Source organism: Sciurus vulgaris, assembly GCF_902686455.1.
Source record: "Sciurus vulgaris genome assembly, chromosome: 5".
NCBI classification, from domain to species: domain Eukaryota; kingdom Metazoa; phylum Chordata; class Mammalia; order Rodentia; family Sciuridae; genus Sciurus; species Sciurus vulgaris.
This window is the reverse complement of record NC_136465.1, coordinates 144,054,931-144,077,480: the sequence shown is the minus strand read 5'-3', so window position 1 is coordinate 144,077,480 and position 22,550 is coordinate 144,054,931. Positions and strand designations below refer to the sequence as shown.

The window sequence follows — 22,550 nt, the reverse complement described above, 5'->3', positions numbered from 1 at the left end:
TTTTAAAAAAACAGTAGTAGCCGATCATGTCCAATTCTGAAAAATGCCCACTGGATTTGGTGACAGAGATCATGGGTGATCTCAGTAAGGTGTGCTTAATAGGTTGTAAAGCAAAAAGTTACAGGCAAAGTAGAGGGGAAGGTGAGAAAACAGTGGATCTGTCTGTGAGGCTACCTGCCACAGACAGGAAATGAGAACAATGAGGATTTGGGGAGAGGGAAGCATGGAAAATCAAAACATAATTCACAACAAGAACAGAAAAAACAACACCTAGGTCATTTTGGTTATTGTTGTTTTGTACTGGATATTGGACCCAGAGTGCTTAAACCACCACAGCCCATCCCCACCCCCTTTTTGGTTTTTATTTTGAGACAGAATCTCATTTAGTTGTTTAGGGCCTTGCAAAGTTACTGAGGTTGGCCTTGAACTTGTGATCCTCCTGCCTCAGCCTCCTAAGCTTCTGAGATGACAGGTATGCACCACCACACCCAGCTAATGCCTACATTTCAAAATCGAAAATTAGATGGGAAAATAACCAAAAAAAAATCTACTCTTAGAGGAGTCTTAGAATTTCCATTTACTGCTGTGGCCAAATTAAACCTGTCCGGAATGCTTCAAGCTGAGTCTCTTCCTCCTGGGTGCACTAACAACACTTTATTCCTACTTTTGTTTCGACACTTACCATATGTACTTTAATTACCAATTCTAATTCATTCATAATCTCCTCTTCTAATTATAAACCACTTTAGGAGGATTGTTAAATCAACACTTATCCAAGGGCCAGATGCATAGTAGGTGGTCAAAAATGCATGAAGAACGTTAAATATCTTGCAAAAGCAAACACTGAAATCACACTTCTTTTTAAGTAAACAACAAAAAATCATTTCTTATGGTTCTGGAGGCTAGGATGTCTCTTTAAACATACAGCCTCCTTGAGAAGTGCTGTTGCCCCTCTGACAGAAGGCACTGTTTGCAGTGAGCAAATATGATCAAATCTGGATGCTTGAGTGATACTCAGAATTTTGTGCCTACTACCATCATTGGTAGCATTTACAAGGAAAAAGTAAAAAAAAAAAATATGCAGACTTTGTCAGCATTCCATGGTCCATCATAAGATGGCAATAGAAGTTCATGAAAAAACTTCAGATGAATAAAGTGGTCAATTCCTGTAGGGAATTAGGGAATTAGTGCAACCGGAATGCCCTCAAATCTTAACTAGTAGCAATATGTCCAAACGGCTGGGCTGTTGCTGTAATAGATGCTGTTTCTTTGTCCTGACCAGATCTATAAACTTTCACTAAATTACTCCATCCAAACTGTTTAGCAATGGCAAGGGGGCTGCCTTGGTCCCTGTGGGGTCAGTTTGAGCTCACTCGCCCTGCAGAAGTTCAAACACGGTGGGGATAGTCAGGATGGCTGCCTTTTGAGAGTGGAAAGGCTGGAGCCCAAACAACAGCTGCTTTGCAGCTGGGTCAAAAAGGAGAGCAAGAAATCTCTCGACACCATAAAAGGTAGCGTATGATGGGAAGGCAATATCGATGCTTCCATTTGTCACTGGCAGGGTGCCACCTGCTCTCAAATCCAAATGCTCTCGCAAGAGGATGAAGCCAGATGTAAATAATTCCCTAGTTTCATTTCATTTTTTGGAAAAAAAAAAAAAAACTTCAGCAATAAAGAACATAGAGTGTTATTTAACTTATTTAGACATAAAATTCTTTGGTAATTTAACCAGGGTACTGAAGAGAGCACTGGATTAATAATAGAAACCAAGTTTTAGTCTGATTCTGACAACAAGCAGGTAAACAGCCAAGGAAAGCCACCAATTTGAACAAGTTTCATTTTCTTTAGTTGTAAATCAAAGAAACTGGGTAAACTGAACTCTACAGGTTATAATTCTCTGTGAGAAAAATGGAATTCGATTCAAAAGAAGTGGTTACATTTAGATTAAAGGAAACTTATCTTTTAAAATTCATGTCATCCATTTTTTTTTTTTTTTTTTTTCTGCTTCCATTGGTTTCCAGTCCACAGTAAAGAAGGAACTGGATCACTTCCTCATGTCTTCTCAGCTGAAACTAAGAGACTGAGAAAAATAACTGACACCTAAAACCACCTGAAGTTCATTTTCTGCACCAACAAATGAAACTCAACAGAGTTGGAATAAATGATCTACTTATCTTTTTAAAGTAAAGATGACCATAAAAGGTAGACTAGCCTAGGTTATTATAATATACATACATATTACATATCGAAAGTATATATTGTGACTCTAAGTGTCGTGCAGGGGCTCTGACCCAGGAAACAGTCGGGGTTCGGCAGGTGGAAGATCTGACACAGTTAGGATAGCAGACATGCTTTATTCAGGGATGGCCACAGCCATTAGCCAGCCCCCAGCTTCAGCTTCAGTCCCCAGCCAGTTCCATTTTAGCCCTTTTGCCCCAGGTCTTTTCCATAGACCCTTTTTTTAATGCAGGCCAAACAGGCAACACACTGCCAACAGGTTACATAGGGGAGGGAGGCACATGTTCACAAGTTAATGTTTATGACCTTGAGTCTGTACGCTAAATCACAGTGTTTCTGGCCTTGACTAAGCATAACACAATTGGTTCCCAGCCCTAGATACGCACTAAAAACATAACACAGCCTGCTGGAAGACTCAGTGAGAGAGCCTAACTACAGTCATTATGGAGCCTGCCCCAACACTAAGTAATTTCAGTTTCCCTGAAATTTCTGTCCATGTCTACTGTTCCAATGTGATTATAACAGCAGTTCCTTCCTGATTCAGACATAAATTCTAGTTACCCTTAGTCTTAACTTACTTTTCGCAAGTATTCACTTACATCAGATGAATCAAATGATGGTGCTTATGATACTATCTATGTCCCACCAGATGAAGCCACTAGGCTCCATTAGAAGTATCAGCTAGAACCTACTATGACTTCAGCTTTGCACTCCCCAAACACTCCTAACAAATTTGGCATTAACGAAGACATCACTTCACAGCACAAGACCGTGGGAATTTGTCCAGTATAATTAAGCTTCCACTCATCCTCTCCGCTTACCAAAACACATTTTTCAAATAGTCTGTTGCCATAGCTTACTGCAACTCTACTTTCTCTTTGTAGATTTTCCAAGAACAGAAACAAATTACTATGCACCAGGCATTGTTTTGAGTATTTTGCATTCATTGTAACATTACATCCTCATAACACATCTGAGATTCTATTAAGACACCCCTTTGACAGAAGAAGAAACCAAGACATGAAGAGGTTAAGTACGTTGCCTAATGTATAAAAGATTGGTTTGGCAAAGCTGGGACTCAAACCAAGATAATTTGGCTCCCCAGTTTGTGCTATCACATCATAGGCATGTTCTAGTAGCTCATTACCAGGAAGGAGAACCATCAGCTACTTCAAAACAAGTCTTATAGAGAGCAAAGACAAACTCATGAGTCTATCTATCCACCTATTCCTCACCAGGTACAAAAGTATCTACTGTATGCCTGGCATTGTATCAGGCACTGGATAGATTACCTGAGATAATTCCTGCTCTTACACATGGTGACTCTGGACAGAGAACGTTACTAACTGTAAGATTTTTTTCTTACTAAACACCACTTAAAAGGATCTGCAGCTTCCAAAGATTGATTTGATAACAATCTAAAACACATTTATCTGAGAAAATAAGGTTATTTAACAGCAAATGTAACGAAAGTTTTACTTTTTGCCAAACTAATGATTATTATGCTACCTTCTGCAAATAATTTTCTGTGACTTACAAAGAAAGATGGAACTACTGAAAAGAGTGTTGGTTAGTAAGAAACACTTGCTCACTGGCACTTCCAGAGGTGAAGGGACTAGAAGCAGTACCTATGAGATGACAGGAACTTTTAAACTAGGTGGAAAGGGGAAAGCACACACAATGGCCAGAGGCTGGCACCCTGCCAAGAGAACAAGTCTGTATGTATAAATACATATGACAAGCATATCACTGGACTGGATCACTCCCAAGTCCTAGCAGTACAGCGTGCAGCTGAAGCACACACATGTGTTTTGGTATGATTACAAAATGAAATTCTTTCTCTCTGACAGTAAGAGAAAATGTGTAATTTCACAAGAAATTGTGGGTCACAATTTCAGAAGAAAAATGAGTAGAGAGGTAACAGGGTGATGAAAAATAGACAGTATCAACTTCTTTTCCTCTTGATAGACAATTTAATAGTATAGTTTGGCTCAGGGATAAATTATCACTGTCAACGTCAAAGACCCTCTCGACCTTGATAGGAAAAATGCACGATGTAGATGACACAGGACACACTAAACATCAACCTCCCAAATGGTGTTCATCACATCATGCAGTTTAATTGTCACCCAAGTTGGCAGGTTTATCTTTGAGACGCAGGAGGGACTAAACTGACACTACTAGCCATTAGAGCAATTCACCAAAGCAATGCGGAAGTATACAGGATGGCTCTTTAGTAAACTTGACATCATATTTTGCACAACTCCTACAAATACAGAGCAAGCTGTGGAAAAAAGACGTTGACTTGCTCAGCCTCTCAAAATGAAATGACTGCGTACACTGGGATACACAGTGTCTTGTCACAGAATATGAAAACCTCAGGGCTTTAGAAATCTGAGGAAAAATCAAAGTTGTTTATCAAATCATTTAAAGCCATTTATATTTTAAAATAAGCACAGATGTATTATAGAAAGAGAAGCATTGGTGTAAAGGAAAGAATACTGACTTGAGAATCACACCTGAGCTTGATCATCTCCTTGAGCATGATCTAAGAAGAGCTGGGCCACTTGGGAGAGTTATTTAGTCTCCAGACATTCAGTTCCTTACAGCAATAATGATACCTCCTGATGAAAGTTGTAACTGAGAAAGTACACATAAAGCTCCTATAGCTGTGCATGGTATATGGTAAGTGCCCAACAAATGTTAGCTGTTATGATCTTTGTGCAATAGGGATGGTAGTAGCAAAAGTATAACATCTTAAAAGGATTAAATGAAATAAAATATATTTTAATAGCGCAGAGACACTTTGTGAGTGCTCAAAAAAATTAAAAAAAAAAAGCACAACAAAACAAAACAGAATAAAGACTGGTTCTCTTCTTAACTGAACCTTTCCACCTGAATCTACTTACCCACAGGCATATCATGGACATATATAATTATTTTGACTACACTTAAAACAATATTCTTGTAACACAACCACATGAAGACCATGTGCCTCTTTTTCTAGAAGACTGTGGGAAAATTTCTTCAAATAATTTGAAGAAAACAGAAAGCAGAGAGAATACCAAAACCCAAGATGGAAGATGGAGTTAAAAGAACTTAGGGATTGCTTTTGATCAAACTGGAAAACTCATATAAATATTGGTGACATATAAGAAATCACCTACTACCTATCCCCTAGAAGTATGTATTTTCCAGAAGGCCAATTTTCTCTTTAAAATGGTGACATGGTGGTAAGCTCAGGTTTAAGCAGCTACCAATCTTAAAATTCTAAGGAGAGTTATAGTTAATTTTGAATATTGTAAAATACAGAGACTTGTCACTTCACAGGAGAAAAAAATCAGTTAACCAAAATACAATTTTATTCATTTCTGCATATTTCACAGATTTTTTTCTTAAACTCAATGGCTATAGACAGCATGCTAATTATTTCTATTATTTTTAAAATATAATAATGAAATAAAAATATTGGACAGGCAATAGAAGGGAAAGTAAAGTTCAGAAAATAACCAGAGAAGACATTACATAGCTTTTGTACTGAAGGATAAGCAATAAAGAGAGTGAAAATAAAATTTTAAAAAGGCAGTTTTAGTAATGCTAGACCAACTGGATTAATGACCCAATGCAGTTAGAGAAGTATAAGGAGAACAAGTTACATGCCTAAAGAAGGACTACTTAATCCTATTACCCCTAAAAATATCATATTATCTCTAAGGAAGGTTTTATACAATAGTACAAAGTCATCTTAGAGCGTTTCAGATTTGTGTGGCTTAATATAATAACAAAACCATTCATTTCACAAATATCTGGAAACTTCTGCCTATTATGGAAAAATATTCTTGAGAATTCCAAATAAAGTTTTCTTAAATATAGTTTATAACAATAGTCATTTTAATATTTGGAACAAGAATAAGTGTTACAGTTGAATAAATGATATAACATGAAGCAAAAGTTAATACTTTCTAAGATCATAATGAAATTCAGCAAAATTAGAGCAACATCCCATCTTCTTCTTCTGTAATCTTCATCAATGTAAATTCAACCTAACCACTTCCTGTAGAAAATGTTTCATATTGCTTTCATTCCATCAAATTTACATACCAAGCCAATTCTTCAGATGAAACAGACAAATATTATGATAATTCCTATAAAAGATGATCTTATTCCTGGCTGTCATACATCATACTTTATAAAAGAACAGAGAATTATCTGTGTTCTGTTACACCTGTCAGAAAAAATACATGTTCATTATCATCACTACTGTGCATGAAATTCTAGAAACTCCCTCTAAAGTGGATAGCTTATATTAAACACTTGTGAGTTTCTATTCTAGGGCTATCAGAACAAGAAAGGTGGCCACGATTTTATCAAATAGGAAACAAGTAGGGATGTGGTCCATTTAGGGTTCCTTCATTTCTAGCTTCCAATTATGATAACTATGTCTATATTCATAGGATTACCTTATCATTTTTCACTGAAACAAAAATAGAATTAAATTATTTAATGCCCTAAATGTTTATCTGACAACTTGACCCTTTAAATGTACTCTTCAACCTCTTAATACTGATGATCTCTGCCAACAGGATTTTAAACAACAAAATAAAATGAAAAAATACCTTCTCACATTTTTATTACTTTAACCCATTTAAAGCATTTTCTCTCTTTCTATTTGTTCAAATGGTTGACTTTGCCATTTATCCCTTTCAACATTTTAACAAAGTTCTACTTCTCTTGTGCTTTCCTTCTATCATGCAACACCAAACTAATTGGTTTGTTCAACAAATATTTATTGCTGTCCTACAGCTCCCTCCCTCCACATCTAAAAAAATAAATAAGACTGAGCTGACACCCTACACCAGCTCCCCTTCTAATGGGCAGGACAGATGTAAAAATACCTAACAACAATAAAAGATGCACCTCACTTTCAGGGAGGTACAGATAAGAGAAGAATTAACTCAGTGGGCAGTGATGTCAGTACAATAGTTAGATAGCTTATACATGAACAAGGTCAATCACTGTTCTGAGTCATTGAACTTACATTCATTCAACAAGCACTTATAGACCAACTATGTGGAAAACACCAAGCTAGCACTCATTATAGACAGACATGGTTCCAACTCCCACTGCTTGAAAAAAAAAAACAAATAATAATTTTGATAGGATTCAGCTAGCACCTAGGTTTTTACATGTGACAAGAACACTGGAAGTGAGTCAGGCATGCACCTCCAGACACAACTTGTAAGACTAAAGCAGTAGGATCGTTAAGTTTGAGACCAGCTTGGAGACCTTGTCTCAAAATAAAAAAATAAAAAGGGCTGGGGATGTAGGTCAGTGGTAGAGTACCCCCAGGGTCAATCCCCAGTGTTCCCCCAACACACAATATATATAAATATATCAAATATTATATATAATATATATAAATGTTTAAATATATCAAATATATTTATATATAAATATGTAAGTATTATACGTATATATACTTATATTTATAATAATAAATTGTGTTAATACAATATATGTATATACACATTTATATGTGGTAGAGGAGCACTGGACCACTGAGCTACATGCTGAGTCCTTTTCTTTGTTCATTTAATTATTTATTTATTTTTGCAATACAGGGGATTGAACCCAGGTGGTTAGGACCTTGCTATGGAGAGACAAGAAAAAGATATTCAGGGACAAGGGAGCAGACTCTTTGGAAAAGATAATGTGTAAGTGGATATAACATCCTTGGGGGGGGGGGGCCTAGAAGTTGGATATTGTGGGGCTGATGATTGATGAGGATAACAAGAAATGCTACAGTCAAATAATAAACCATGTTCTATGTCATGCAAAGACATAATAGTAACAATAATATTCTTGTTGTGAATGGTTACCATTTACTGAGTCCTTACAATCTTACAACATGCCTACCACACAATGTTTTAAATGCTTTAAAACTGAGCATCTACCATACATTATGCTTTGTGCCATGGGAAAAGGAAAATGTGACACATTCCTTGAATATTTATGATTCTTGATACATAGACATAGCCCTCGATACAGACCGACATAAACAGATTGAAACCGTGTGCCTGCACAATGCTAATAACACTGTAACGTTAGTCAATGTACAGTGAGTGCTTTGAAAGAGGATGAAAGAATGTCCTGAGTGTGGGGAAGAGGAGATTAGTTCTTACAGAGGTTTTCTGGGATGGGATGGGAGGAAGGAAGGTAGATAAATCTGAGCCAGGTCATTAAAAACTCCATCACTTTTGTTCTTACAAGAAAAAACTGAACAGGCTCACAATGGTTTTTCTTGGACCCATCAGAGAACTGAGTTGAAAGACAAGCCACCCTGAAGTGTGGAACAGGAGAGTCTAGAAATTCTTAGTATGGATGTGCTCATCTGACGCAGAAGTCAGTGAAGACAAAAAACCACAAGGGACACAAAAATGGCAAATTTGAGATTTGCTGGAGGCTGAGTGTGAACTACCATTAAGGAGAAAAACTCTCTAGCGCCCCAGTCCTAGGGACTCTTCAACCGCCAGGCACAGGACTAGGTATATAGTGAAGAACCAAAAGAGGATTCCTTCCTGGTGATGGCAAGGGAAGGGGAATAGTCATCTTGTGAGTTATTCCCAGAGTCTTTTCACTAACAAAGACCAACTATCTAGCATGACAGCCTTTACCAGAGACTTTGCTCATGGCTGTAGGGAAGGCATTCTTCTTCCCTCATCCTCCCTTCTCCTTTCAGTCTACTCTAAGGGGATCAAGGGGAAGGAGCTATGTAAGTGAGAAAATGTTGGAGGGTCATAGGACAGAGAAACAAGCCCACACCCAAAGACTGGGATTGAACTGAATTATTGTGGAACATACACACACACACACACACACACACACACACACACAGCAACTCCAGTGTAATATAGTGCAGACACCTGAGATGGTGCCCGAGAAAAAGAATTAAAACAAGTCTAATAACACCTGAGAAAATAAAAATAAGAACATTAAAGGAATGTGTAGCCTCTAGCACCTATGGTTACAAAAAACATGAAACAATGCCCAGTTCCTAGCTAGATTAATATATATCCTTTCAAAAGAAAGGCATATGTATTCCAGTTCCTAGGACTTAGATCCTGCAAAGAAATACAAGCCATGGCAAAAGGGAAGAAAACAAAATCAGAAAAGACAAAGCAAGTATCAGAACCACTCAGATGCTAGAATATGAACCAGATTTTGGAATTATGAGTCAAAATTTAAAACGACTATGATTTATTAATGGTTCTAGTGGAAATGTGGACAACATGCAAGAGAACAGATGGGCAATGAAAGCAGGGAGATGTTATAAAGAAGGAAAAGGAAATGCTAGAAATCAAAAGTTCTGTAAAAGAAATCAAGGCTGTCCTGGATGGGCTCATCAGAAGCCCCAGCAGGGCCAAGGAAAGAATCACTGAGCTTGAATAGAGGTCAATAAAAACTTCCCAAACTGGCATACAAAGAGAAAAAGAATGAAAAGCATAGGACACCTAAGACCTGAGGGAAAATTCCAAAAATGTCAGTTATGGGTAATTGGAATATCAGAAGAGGAAGAAAGAAAGCTGAGCTGCAGTAATAATGATGGAGGACTTTGCAAAAATTAATGACAAACACCAAACCACAGATTCATAAATCTCAGAGCACATTAGGCAAGATAAATCCCTAAAGCACTGCATGTAGGCATACTATATTCAAACTGCAGAAAGCCAAAGACAAGACAAGAACTCTTGGAAAATCACCTTACCTACAGAGCAACAGGGCTAAGAATTACAATGGACTTTTAATCAGTAACTATTGAGCAAAAAGAGGATAGAGTAAAATATTCAAAATGTTGGGGTGAGAGGAACACCCAGAAACCATGAATCTTATATCCAGCAAAATGATCCTTTAAAAGTAAAGATCTCTGGATTTTATAAGCAAATAAAAACTGAGGAAATCCATTACCAGCAAACTTCCCTATAAGAAATATTAAAAAATTTATTTTCAGGCAGAAAGAAAATGATATGTTAGAAACTTGGATCTATATAAAGAAAGTGTTATGGAAAGAATAAGTGAAGGTACAATAAAATATATTTTCTTCACTGATCTAAAAGAAAACTATATGTTTAAAGTAATAGTAGTAATTTATTGGGTGATTATAGCATATATATAAGTAAAATGAATATGTGCAATACTCCATTATGAGGTAACCATACTAACATGAAGCAGTTAGTGTTACTTAAAGGTGTACTTAAATTAGTTTAAAATGCCTACTCTAAATTCCAGGGAAAACACTATAAAATTTTAACAGAATTATTCTTGATACTCTAGGAGAGGAAATAAAATGAAATCAGATGAAATGCTTCACTGAAACCAGAGGGGCGGGGTGTGGTTCTTGCCTGTAGTTCCAGCTACCTGGGAGGCTGAGGCAGGAGGATCACTTGAGCATAAGACTTCAATGTCAGGCTTGGCAACCCAGCTATGTTGTCTCAAAAAGAAAAAAAAAAAAAAAATAGAGAATAGAGGATAGAAAAAAAAAACCAAAACTAAAGTTGTTTTTCAGAAAAGATAAAATTGAGAAACTCTTAGCAAGACTCAGAAAAAAAAAAAGATTCAAATAACAAAAATTGGAAATGAAAGAGAAGACATTACAATAGATGTCACAGGAAAAAAAATGAATCTTGAACAATTATACACTAACAAATTAGATAATCTAGAGGAGATAGATAAATTCCCAAATATATAGAACCTAGCAAGACTGAACCATTAAAAATTTAAAGAAAAATTTGAACAGACCTATTATGATAATGGATAATGAATCATGGAGCTAACTGTCACCCACAAAAAAGAAAAGTTTAGAACCAGATGTCTTCATTGATAAATTCCATCAAGCAATTAAGAATTAACACCAATACTTCTCATAGTCTTCCAAAAATTTGAGGAGGAAGCTATGCTAACAAATTAATGTCTTGTGTATAACACCCTATACTACCTATTGATATCAGCACCTATACTGATGTCAACACTGGACAAAGACACTACTTACTACAAGAAAGAAAACTACAGACCTAAACCCCCCATGAATATGAATGTAAAAATTGTCAATGGAATGTTAGCAAACCATAGGGCTGGGGTTGTTGCTCACTGGTAGAATGCTTGCCTAGTATGTGTAAGGTACTGGGTTCAATTCTCAGCACAATGTAAAAATAAATAAATTAAAATAAAGGTTCATACACAATTAAAACAAAAAAATTTAAATATATTAGAACCAAATGCAACAGCATATTAAAAAGATTATATTATAAAATCATTGATATATATGGGAGAAAATGGGTTGGGACAACGGGAACATGCTTTAGAACTTCATGTTGGCTCTATAATCTAAAATATCCTTCAAAAATTTTATTAAAGATTAACTACATTAAAAATCTAACATAAATGCCATAAAATTTGCTTATCTTAGTTAAAAATACACAGTGTCCTTTTTAATGCTTTCTTTTTTCATGTTTGATAGTGTTTCCAAAAAAATTAATTCATAAGATAAAATTTAAAAAATTAATGACTTGAACTGTAATATGTGGAGAGTAAGGGCATGTTAGTTAAAACTTCAAATGAAGTCATAACTGCTTCCTCTCATGTATTATTCAGCATAGGATATAAAAAATAACATACCATAGATATATTAGGAAAAGATTTTAAATACTGCAATCAACAAATGCTATTTCTATTTTAAGAACTAAACACAATTAAAATATATTTGCCTATGATTATACATTAATAAAATTCCCTCCTTAAAATTTATGGCTTAAGGTTAGTGAGCTCTACCAGCATTTTGAAGGCTATAAATACATCCTCAAACATATTATAAAATTATCAACTGGTAGTTGAACTCTACTGTTTTGGACTAATTCATATATATTTCCATTTTTAGGTAGATATTGTCCTGACACCAGTAAGAGCTTCTTCTTTCAAAATATTGACTTTGATGGTACTTCTGATTTTCTAGAATTTTCTCCTCCTATCCTATCTACTCATCACAGAGGAAAGCAAAGAAGCACACTCATTTTTACTAAATTTTTAGATATTTAATACTGACTACATGAGAAATATGCTATTCATAAGCAACAGATCAGGTGTTCCTGCTCCAACTTCATGGTTCACCAGTTGACAAGGTAAAAATCAGTCTTTTTCACTGATGCATAATCCTAACATTTTTGTACTGTCTATGTCCTGCCACCTTTCAATTTAATATATTGTAAAATTCCCTAAAATATATTTAGCAGAAGTTATTTCTCTCAGGATGGTAAGAGGTTCGACTTGATAAAAAAAAAAGAACTACTGTTTTATAATAAATATACTAAATGGAACCTTTAATGCAGAAAGGCTTTCAGAGACTTAATGGATAATATGCATACATATTTTAAGAAAATAATATAGTATGCAGTTTTTTCCACACTAATTTGACTACTATTTTTTTTTATTTTTCAGTACTCAGGACTGAGCCCAGGGCTTCATGTATGCATGGCAAACAGTCCACCACTGAGTTATACTCCTCAGTCTTTCATTTTATTTTTTATAGGGTCTGGCTAAGTTGCCCAAGCTGACCTCAAACTTACAATCGTCCTGCCTCAGCCTTCCCAGTAGCTGGGGTTACAGACATGTGCCACCTCATTCTGCCTGACTGCTTATTTTAAAGAAACATGGAGGGCTGGGGATGATTCAGTGATAGAACACTTGCCTACTATCTGTGAGGCACCACAAAAAAAAAAAAAAAAAAAAGAAAAGAAAAGAAAAGAAAAGATCTCAACACTTAAATCTAAATGTTCTGGTGAATATATGTTAGGAATGTATTTTGCACATTTTGGGAATATTGCTTTAATAGAAACCACCAATGCAATAATAGAAGATATAACATCTTTTTAGTATTCTTAATTTTTCATTTTATTCTTTTTTCTTTTTGTGTGTGTGTGGTGCTGGGAAGAGTTCTACCATCAAGCTACACGACAGAACTTTTCCAAACAATGACAATACAATCTTCAATGTGCTACAGTTTGAATGTTGAATGTCCTCCAAAGATCACTACATAAAGATTTGACCCACACAGTGGCAGTGTTGGGAGATGTGTTGTACCTCTAAAGACTAGGGCCTAGGGAGAGGTCCTTAGGTCATTAGAGATATTCCCTCAAAAGTGATGTGGGAACCCCATCTCTCAATTTCTATCTCTGCTTCCTGTTCAAGATGTTCCCTCTTGCTCTGAAACACAATTCTGCCATGATATGCCACCCTCACAAGTGGCCCAATCCAATAGAACTGGTACCCGATCTTGGAATTGAACCTTTGGATCAAAGAGCCAAAATAATTTCTCTTTACTTCATAGGTACCCTGTGTCAGATGTTTCATTAGTGATGCAAAACTATTACAACATGTAACATTCCTTGTTGAATCAGTGTTGTATTTACAGTCAGAACAAATATTTTAGTCAGTTTCCTATCACTATAACAAAATACCTGGGGCCAGACACTTTAAAAAGAAAAGAGGTTTACTTAGCTCACAGTTGTGGAAGCTGAAAGTCCAATCAGGATAGAATAAGTTCTAGAGAAGGCATCCTGGGCATTTAAAATGAACACAACACATACAAGAGCAGGATATCATATGGCAAGATAAGAAGCCAAAGTACAGGCAGGGTCAGTCTTGCTGTTTTATAATAACCCTCACACAGGAACTAACCAGAGTCCCATGAGAACTACATTAATTTTCACTGAGGGCAATGCCCTCTAATAACCTAATTATTTGCCACTAGACCCACCTCTTAAAAATACCACTCTTCTGATTAGATATCAATCTAAGATCAATACTGGGTACCAATCTTCCAACACAAGAACCTTTGGGAAACACAGACCATATCCAAACCATAGTACATATTGAATTCAAAACTGTTCTTTATATACATGTAAAGGAAACAAAGTGGTAAAGGGGGACTAGATGGAAGACCCTTCTTCCACATAAGTGGAAATGGAGGGAAGAAGGTAATTACCACTCATGGCGGATGTGGGAATGTGAATCCCAAATAGAAAAGAGGAAAATCAATACCCACAGGCTAGCATCTTGAGCCAAAGCAACAGGTATCAACTTAATCTTATATGTCTGCAGTTAATCTTTTTGAAGTATGCAAAGAAATCTCACAACATAAAACCATAGGCTCCTCATCAGTAATTTTCTGCTTAAAGTAAGTAAATTTCAGATGCAGTCAGAAAGTCATCTAGCTATTGCTGTTTTATCCCTAAAAATAACAAGTAGAACAAACTATATGGTAGATGATGTCTTCAAGTTTCATTTTTGAGAGACAAAAATTTCTCAGACAGATCAATTATATCTACAACACCTATTTCTCCATCCTATGACATTATAATACAGGCTTTACATGATAGTCAGTGCCTACATTAAAATCTATGCCACATGGCTAATGTCAGATTGGCCAAAAGGTCCTATCTAGATGTGATTCCTTCTGCACGTTGCTCTCTGCCATCTAAAAGTAGCATCATTACCATGCACACTGAATTACAGTGTACACTAAAGAATGTATCTCATTCTGTCACTTTTGACAAACGGCCTCAATTATGTCTTAGAAATGAGAATCCTGCAATTTTAAACCTTTAAAAATTATCCTTTCCAATGTGAGAAGAAATAAATTACTAGGCAGGTAAGTGCTCCAGCTCCAACTTAATCTTCTACCAGTTAAATGTTTACCAGGTAAAGGTCAAAGTCACTTTACTCTGGCCTTCCAAGACCCTACCCCTACTCCTTTCAATTTTCAATACCACAATGTCTCCTTTAAACTTTCAAATCTGAGGAAATCTATACACACCATACATGAGTTAAAAACTCAAGTGTTAAATTTCATTTACTATTTTTTCTTACTTCACATGTACAGATACTTAAATCCTTCTACCAATAGCTATGTTAGAATTCTTCTTATTTAAAGATACACATTGAAAATGCCTTCCCACTCAGAAACTGTATATTTGTTTTCAACGCAAATGTTTATGCATTCTGAAATTAACCATGCATGTGTGTCAGCATAATAAAGTAAATGAAAGGGCAGATAGTAATTTAAATGGCATAACTTATATTGAAGGAAAAAGAAGGGGCAGTATAACACAATAGGCTTTGAACACAGACTTGGATTTACCTTGAGTGAACCTTAGCTCCCTCATCTATAAAATGGGATTCTAGTTTGCAGATACCTTGTTCGTGAGAGGAGTATGAGCTCATCTCTGAAGGTAATGTGATTGATATTACCACTGAAGAGGCAGGGCCAGGAGCCGTCCTCTACTGCGCATGACATTTAACTCTTTAAAAGGTTAGGAAAGCAACCTCTGGGGATTTATGCCAGAGATATATGAAGTTAATGGCAAGTTTCTATGGTCTGAGAAGCTCAAGACTTTGAAAAACAAATGGCACTGACCCCAGAATTAATTGTGTTTGAAGCAAGTGTAGTTTTAATAAATGTAAGGATGCAAGCTACAGTTCCTCAGGCCTCACGCTTCACGCTACACAAGCTCAGAGGCCTCAAGCGTAAAAGGGTAAACAATAAGAAATGACAGAAATCTGACAGGCTGGTGAACACGGGCATGGCTGGGCTGCTCTTGAACCTCTTAAGAGTCTGCAAAAAATGACTATTTTAATATCGTGGAACTGGTGTGGCATTCTGGACTACACATGTGAGTGCAGATACATACAGATGGTCCCTGACTTATAATGGTTTAGCTTATTTTTCTACTTTGCACTGGTATTAAAGCAATATGCATTCAAACATTTGAATTTTGATCTTTTCCTGGACTAATTTGATGCAGTATGATACTGTCCTGTGTAACTGGACAGCAGCAAGTCATAGTCTGCTTTGTGATGGTTAAGAGAAAACAACTCTTACTCTATGTAGACTGTGTTGCTAACATAGGATGTTTGGTATCTTAGGTATATTAAGTTCATTTTTGATTTTTAACAATATTTTCAACTTGTGGTGGGTTTGCTGCAAAATAATTGTATGCAGAGTAGCGGAGCACCTGTCCACCCATATCCAGATGCCACAGGAAAAAAGACAATCTCTATTTGTAAAAGTGTTGGCCCAACCACGTGTGAAAGGGCATTCCTTGTTAAAATATACATTGGTTGTACCACCTTTCCCAAGAGTGAACATATTCTTAGACCAGAAAACAAGGAGAGATACTCAAATTTTCTACTGTCTGATAGATCATTAGAAATTATCAAGTTACCCCATTTGTGTACAGTGAATCAAAATGCAGTCTGTAAAAAAATAAACTAGTAAATAGATAAATAAAAAAAATTATCAAGTTAGAAAAAGAAAGGTACAAAAGCAAAGTTTAACTCACATTAAAATATTTTCATGCTTTGTTACATGATAGACAATCAATATGATATACCTAAAAGAATTAAAGACAGGAAGCCATGAAGTCAAGTATCACAGTGTATCAATGGTACTTTAACAAATTAAAGAACTACAAAATAGAGGGAAAAAAACATGCCTACAAAATGATGTGTGATCCCGTGCTTATAATAAAAATAAAATGCACCCAGATCTTCTGGAAGTCAAGAAAGTACCCTGTTGGTCTTTGTGTTGTCACTGCTTACAAGAGAGCTGAGACATAGTTTGGGGGCAGCAAATATGTATCCAATACAGGTTTTTGAAAAAGGCTAATATTATTTGAATTCTGCAAGAATGTCACATTCTATTTAAGAGGCATGTCACTTCTTCAGCTATCTCTCTCCAAGAACATGAGATATCAGGACATTTAGGGAATTATGAGGGCTTGAGCTGGCTGACTATTTAAATTGCATCAAAGAAAAACTACAGAACAAATACAAAAGTTAACCAACCAAGCCAACAAAATAAAAGAATAAAATATAAGTTATTTTAAAAAGCAGTATAATCTTATTTACCCATAAATTAAAAAGGAAACATTTCTTTTCAAACATTGCAACACATTTATTTATAAACAAAAGAGGAAAAATTTTTTTCATGTAGGCTTTAGTGTCAAAGAATTTGAGTATATCTAGCAAAAAAAAAAATCTCTAATGATAACTTCTCACTGACATATGAAAGGAGAATACAAATTTGGGATATTTTAGAGAGATCTGGATTCTTGTCATTTAGTGGCATAATAATTTAGAGTTTTTATAAGACAACAAAATAAATATCTTGAATTCATGAAGGGGTCCTAAAAAATGAACCATCAGATTCACTATCCTTCAGAGTAAAAATAATACAGCAATAACTATATATTTCCACAATAAGTAATAAAGTTTAGATAAGGCAACTTCACATAAAACTTAGCTGAATATTGTACTGGAGTTCAATATTTCATCTATTTCAGTAGCATGGAAAGTGTGTATTATGTCTTCACTCTTCACAGAATTAATTTTGCAACTTGACTATATTCATAACAATCGGTGAGTAAAAATTATAGGGAAAATTACCTTTTGTTCTCCTCTCTCTCCAATCTAAACATGGCTATGCAGCGATTACAATCAAATACATAAAGCAGCCTCAATGTTGGTCAACGGGCAAAACTGAAAATACTTTGCTCTGGACAAAACCAAATTAGAAACAACAACAACAATAACTCAGCTCTAAATAGTAATAATAATTTTAAAAGAACAGTAGGAACAGACAGCTCTGTACTTTCAGATAGACTACACTGACACCATTTTAGCCTGGGGCATGGGGTTTTTCAGTGGAACCTCAAGTACTTTCACAACTGGAGTTTTATGTAGCCCAATTAACTTTGGCTAGACACAGAAGTCTGGCTCACTGTTCCCATGTAGTAGCCAAAATAAAGGTTTTCTGTATCAAGAATCACTGTCAGAGTCTCCAATATCCTTCCTTCTCTCCTACTAACCTAAATCTGGAAAATAAGCTAACAGCCAAGTAGTTTTTATTACAATTTAAATCAATATTAATTTTATTGGCTCACAAAAACTGCAAAATATTTGGCTTGAATAAACTCAACAGGAAAAAAAAGAAAGAAAAAAATATTCAGAAGCATGTGCGCAAAGCAAGAGAAGTCACACGGCTTTAGAAACAGCTAGAGAATTACTTGAAATACAATAATGGAAATGTTATTCCTTCCTTTCTCTCTTAATGCATGTCCAATTTTAAATTCATGGCATTAGCCCTAGGTAACAAAGTTCAAACAAGAAATAAATCATGATTTTAAGCAGAGCAATTCTAACTCAGCTTGTGTTTAGTATTTTAATTGGACATGACATTGGCATGAAAGTTCCAAATATATTAAAAGAGATGTCACTTGGGTCCAACTGTATTAACATGGAGGCTACTAGTGACTTTAATGAAGAAATATTCCCCAGGGGACCCTGGAAAATTTGTATTCGAGGTATAATGTAGGATCTGAAAGTGCCAATAGCCTAAAACTGAAGTCCTATGTTCATGACCTATCATAACTCATAATAAAAATGTGCTTAACCACATAATCTAAACCAGTATTTAAAGGAAAAATGTAAAATAAGTTACAAAAAGGAGGTAAGTGAAATGGGGTGACTTACTTTTCAGAATCTCTAATCGGTTCTATCAGGCATACCAAGGGGAAAAAATTCCACACTTAAATATTATCTAATATAGATTGAAAATCAGTGACATGTTCAGAAAACCTTGAGGTTAGATTTAATTCTACTTATTCAATTGCTACAGAACTTTTAGGGATGTTCCTCAAATATTTGAAGCTCAGTTTCTTCATTTATAGAAAGGAGATCATATTTGCTAAGGTTTGTCAAGTTTATCTGGAATAACGTGTCAAGCACAGGAATTCAGGACATGCACATCCCTTTTGTATACACCTCTCCTCTGAGCACTTCTGAGGATGACTCTGTGTCCACTCTCTCAGCACATCACTCTCATCCTATTACTCAACACAGATCACTAGATCGCTGAGGATTAAAGTCATGCCTGACATAGAGTAACAAACCAAGGAATGGGTGTCAGACTAGGGAAAAATATTTTAAAAGCCTTGCACATACCTCTTAAAAAACTTGAAAAGACAGGACAGTGAAATGCCACATACTAAAGAAATAAAATGATTAGTAAAGACTTATTCCCTGCCCCATGCCCAGGTCAAAAGACAGACACAGATTTATGTGTGCTATTCTCTTTGGAAGTGCTAATGTTGAGATACTGAGAACAGTGTGAAAGGCACTTCAGAGAAAGGAAAATCACATATATATGTATATACATACACTGAGAGAGACAGGCAAGACTTTACAGAGGAAATAAAATTTCAACAGGCAGAGAAAGGAAAAGGACATTTTTGGCAGAGGAATGGAAAAAAAGGATATGATCTATAGAATGTTCCAAAGCATTCTGGGAAACCTAAATCCCTTTGAACTTTTCTAAATACTATAAATATACATGAATTCTTACAGAAAAACTTGTAAAAAGTTTATTGAGTGAATCATTCCACTGACTATATAATAAAAGTACTAATAATCATTTTTCTTTAATTTGTCTAATAAAAAAGAATTCTTATATAAAAACCCTACTCTACATTGTAAATCTACTATAGCTACAAGTTCTTTTTACACAGTTTGCTTTTGGTCAGTTCTGACCAATGGGTAAAAACACAACAAATCCATTTCTATTATTCTTCTACTGATACTAGAAGCCAATTCCATTTCATAATACATTTAAAACATCCAGAAGTCAAATGTGTGGTATTTTCCACCTTGTCAATTCCATGTTAAGTAAATGGCATATTACCAGGCTAAGAAACCCACATTTAGACCAAAAAAAAAAAAAAAAAGAAAAAAAGAAAAAAAAATCTACTGGGATCAGAAATTTGCCAAATGTTATAATTTACAAAGAAACTATTAATGATGGTTGTGGGGTTTTGGCATTGTGAGTTTAAGTCATTTCATAATAGGGTTTGTATTTCATCTAATCAGCAATTTGGAAAGTATAAAAGTCTTACTGGGGGGGAATTAAAAATTTGGATTGTAATACATGAATCTTTTCATCCCTTTCATATGTTTCTGTAAAGTAAAACTTTAAATCTTGGTTTTGTTTTTTAAAAAAAGTTCTAAAAAGAAGAAAGCAGCCTTGAAAATCATATTTTGGGTATAGGAAACTTAAAATATTCAGCCTTGGGGGGGAAAAAAAAGGGACACATGGTTTCTATATCCAGTATCAGGGTCTAGGCATATTCAGAATTATGTATATTAATGCTTCAATTTTTTTAATTTCCAACTTTTTTTGGGGGGGTTGAATCAGGCATCTGTAACTTATAGTTATTTTTGAAGGTAATCATTTAGCCATTTAACTTAAAATATTTCCATTTCCATTCCATAACAAAAGCTTAGATAGAAGGAAGAACAAAAAATACAGGAATTCTTTTCTTACTTGAAATTGTGTGAAACCAGTGGGAACCAGGAAAGATTTTCATAAGGTAAAATAATTATTTTTCTAAGTGGTTAAACAAGGTACATTAGGATGCTCTAAACAGAAATAGCAACTTGTACCTTTCAAATCTGAGTTATGATCATCTCCTGTTCTTTGTGGGACCCCCACAGTGATTTCCTTCACAATTTTTTCTGTCATACTTTTTATTTCTTATTTTTTTCTGTTTGTGTGTGAGAATATTTCTTAACCTTTATCCTCCTCTCCTTCGAATAAGAATTGTTTTTGGTATTATATTTTTATTTCTAAAAAGCTCTTTGTTTTTTGGTAGTTATATTTTTCAGAGCACCCTTATGAAACGCTTATGGTAACATCTCTGTTCGAGGATTATTATTATTTTAAAGGTTTCTTTAAGTTAGCTTCACCTAATAATTTGTTTCAATTCCTATCTATTACATTTTAGGCTCTTCATTTATGAATTCACTTTGGATTCACCTTCCTGACCATTTGCTCTGTTTTTCTAACATGCACTTATTTTTATTAACACTGGCAAGATCAGGTGAAATAACTAAAAGAATACAGATATTAGGAATAAAGTCAAATTCTGCCACTTAGTTGTGTGAGCTCAGAAAGTTTAATTTTTTTAACCATCCCCTATTGTGTAAAATAAAGAAATGAAAATTACTTTTAAATACATAAAAATTACCAGTTTTGCAACTCACAATGGTAGAATATTAGCAATTTCTTATACTTCATCTAACACCAGTTTCACAAAACTGTGCCCATGGGGAGTGTTTGTCACACGGTGGGTGACCAAGTGTTATCTTCCACTTGTCTCACAGAAGATTTTATTAGATGAAATTCCAACACATGTGAAGTTTTATGTGATGATGGTCATTTGAAAGAATCAGATTTAGCTCTAATTACAACCAATTTAGAGCTAACATTGGATTGTAGAACACAATGTTTATGTAAATATTGCAGTTAGGACAAAGTGATTATGAAATCACATATATGGTATTCTCCATTTATTTTTTTTTTCCATTAAATTACATTTTAGATCTTATCTAGGCCAAACACTGGATAACAAATGCTCTATAATCTCTGTACAGGGTTCTAACAATATCAGGTCATTATCTCCTTACCTGAGTTAATAGGCTTAGAACCACTGCCTCAAACGCATATATCCCAGTATGCATGGAGAAAACCAACTTATAAAGAGTGAGGAAGGTAGTTAGTTACTCACTGTTAGAGCTAGCAGTTTCCCATAGGTGAGATGGGCAGGGATGTGGTCAGTCTTGGATCTCAATGATTCCATATACCAATGCTCTGCTTCTGGGAGCTTGCTTAATCGCATATATGCTTCACCTGGAAAGAGAATCTGAAGATCAAACTGAGGCTGCAGGTTCTAGTGAGCTACTGAACAGCAGCATGATTGTAGATAACATTTCAATAAATCAAGAAAAACAATAAGTTGAATGTTTTAAAAATAAAGAAATGATAAATAAAGGAGTTAGATATGTTTAATCTGATTTCAACATTACATCACATACACTTGGTGACATATAAATATGTATAATTTTAATGCTGTTTAGCATCAGCTAAAATAAATTTATAATGAAAGCTATAAAGAAAAAAAAAATGGACAATAGACTTTTCCAATAGCATTTGCAATATCACCACCATCACCACCACCACCACCCCCACCACCACCACCATTATCGTATTTACACTCCAGGGGATTTCAGATACTGTGCCCATTCTTTCATTCATTTTTTTCATTTTATTTCCAAAGAAGTCATTATGATTTTCATTTAAGAGATGAAAAAATGTATGATTGGAAAATGAAGTAAAATAACTAATGCTAAAAATTTGTTAAACAGTATAG

At 35.1% G+C, this 22,550-nt stretch overlaps 1 protein-coding gene across 3 annotated transcripts in view; it reads right to left on the bottom strand.

Annotated features, from left to right (window-relative positions):
* TMTC2 (transmembrane O-mannosyltransferase targeting cadherins 2) overlaps window positions 1-22,550 on the bottom strand; it is a 458,982-nt gene that overhangs the window by 87,291 nt on the left and 349,141 nt on the right. For all 3 annotated transcript variants that reach the window (XM_079143057.1, XM_079143058.1, XM_079143056.1), the window contains one exon: window positions 21,909-22,030. In XM_079143057.1, the coding sequence (XP_078999183.1) occupies window positions 21,909-22,030 (122 nt within the window). The remainder of the gene's footprint in view (window positions 1-21,908; window positions 22,031-22,550) is intronic.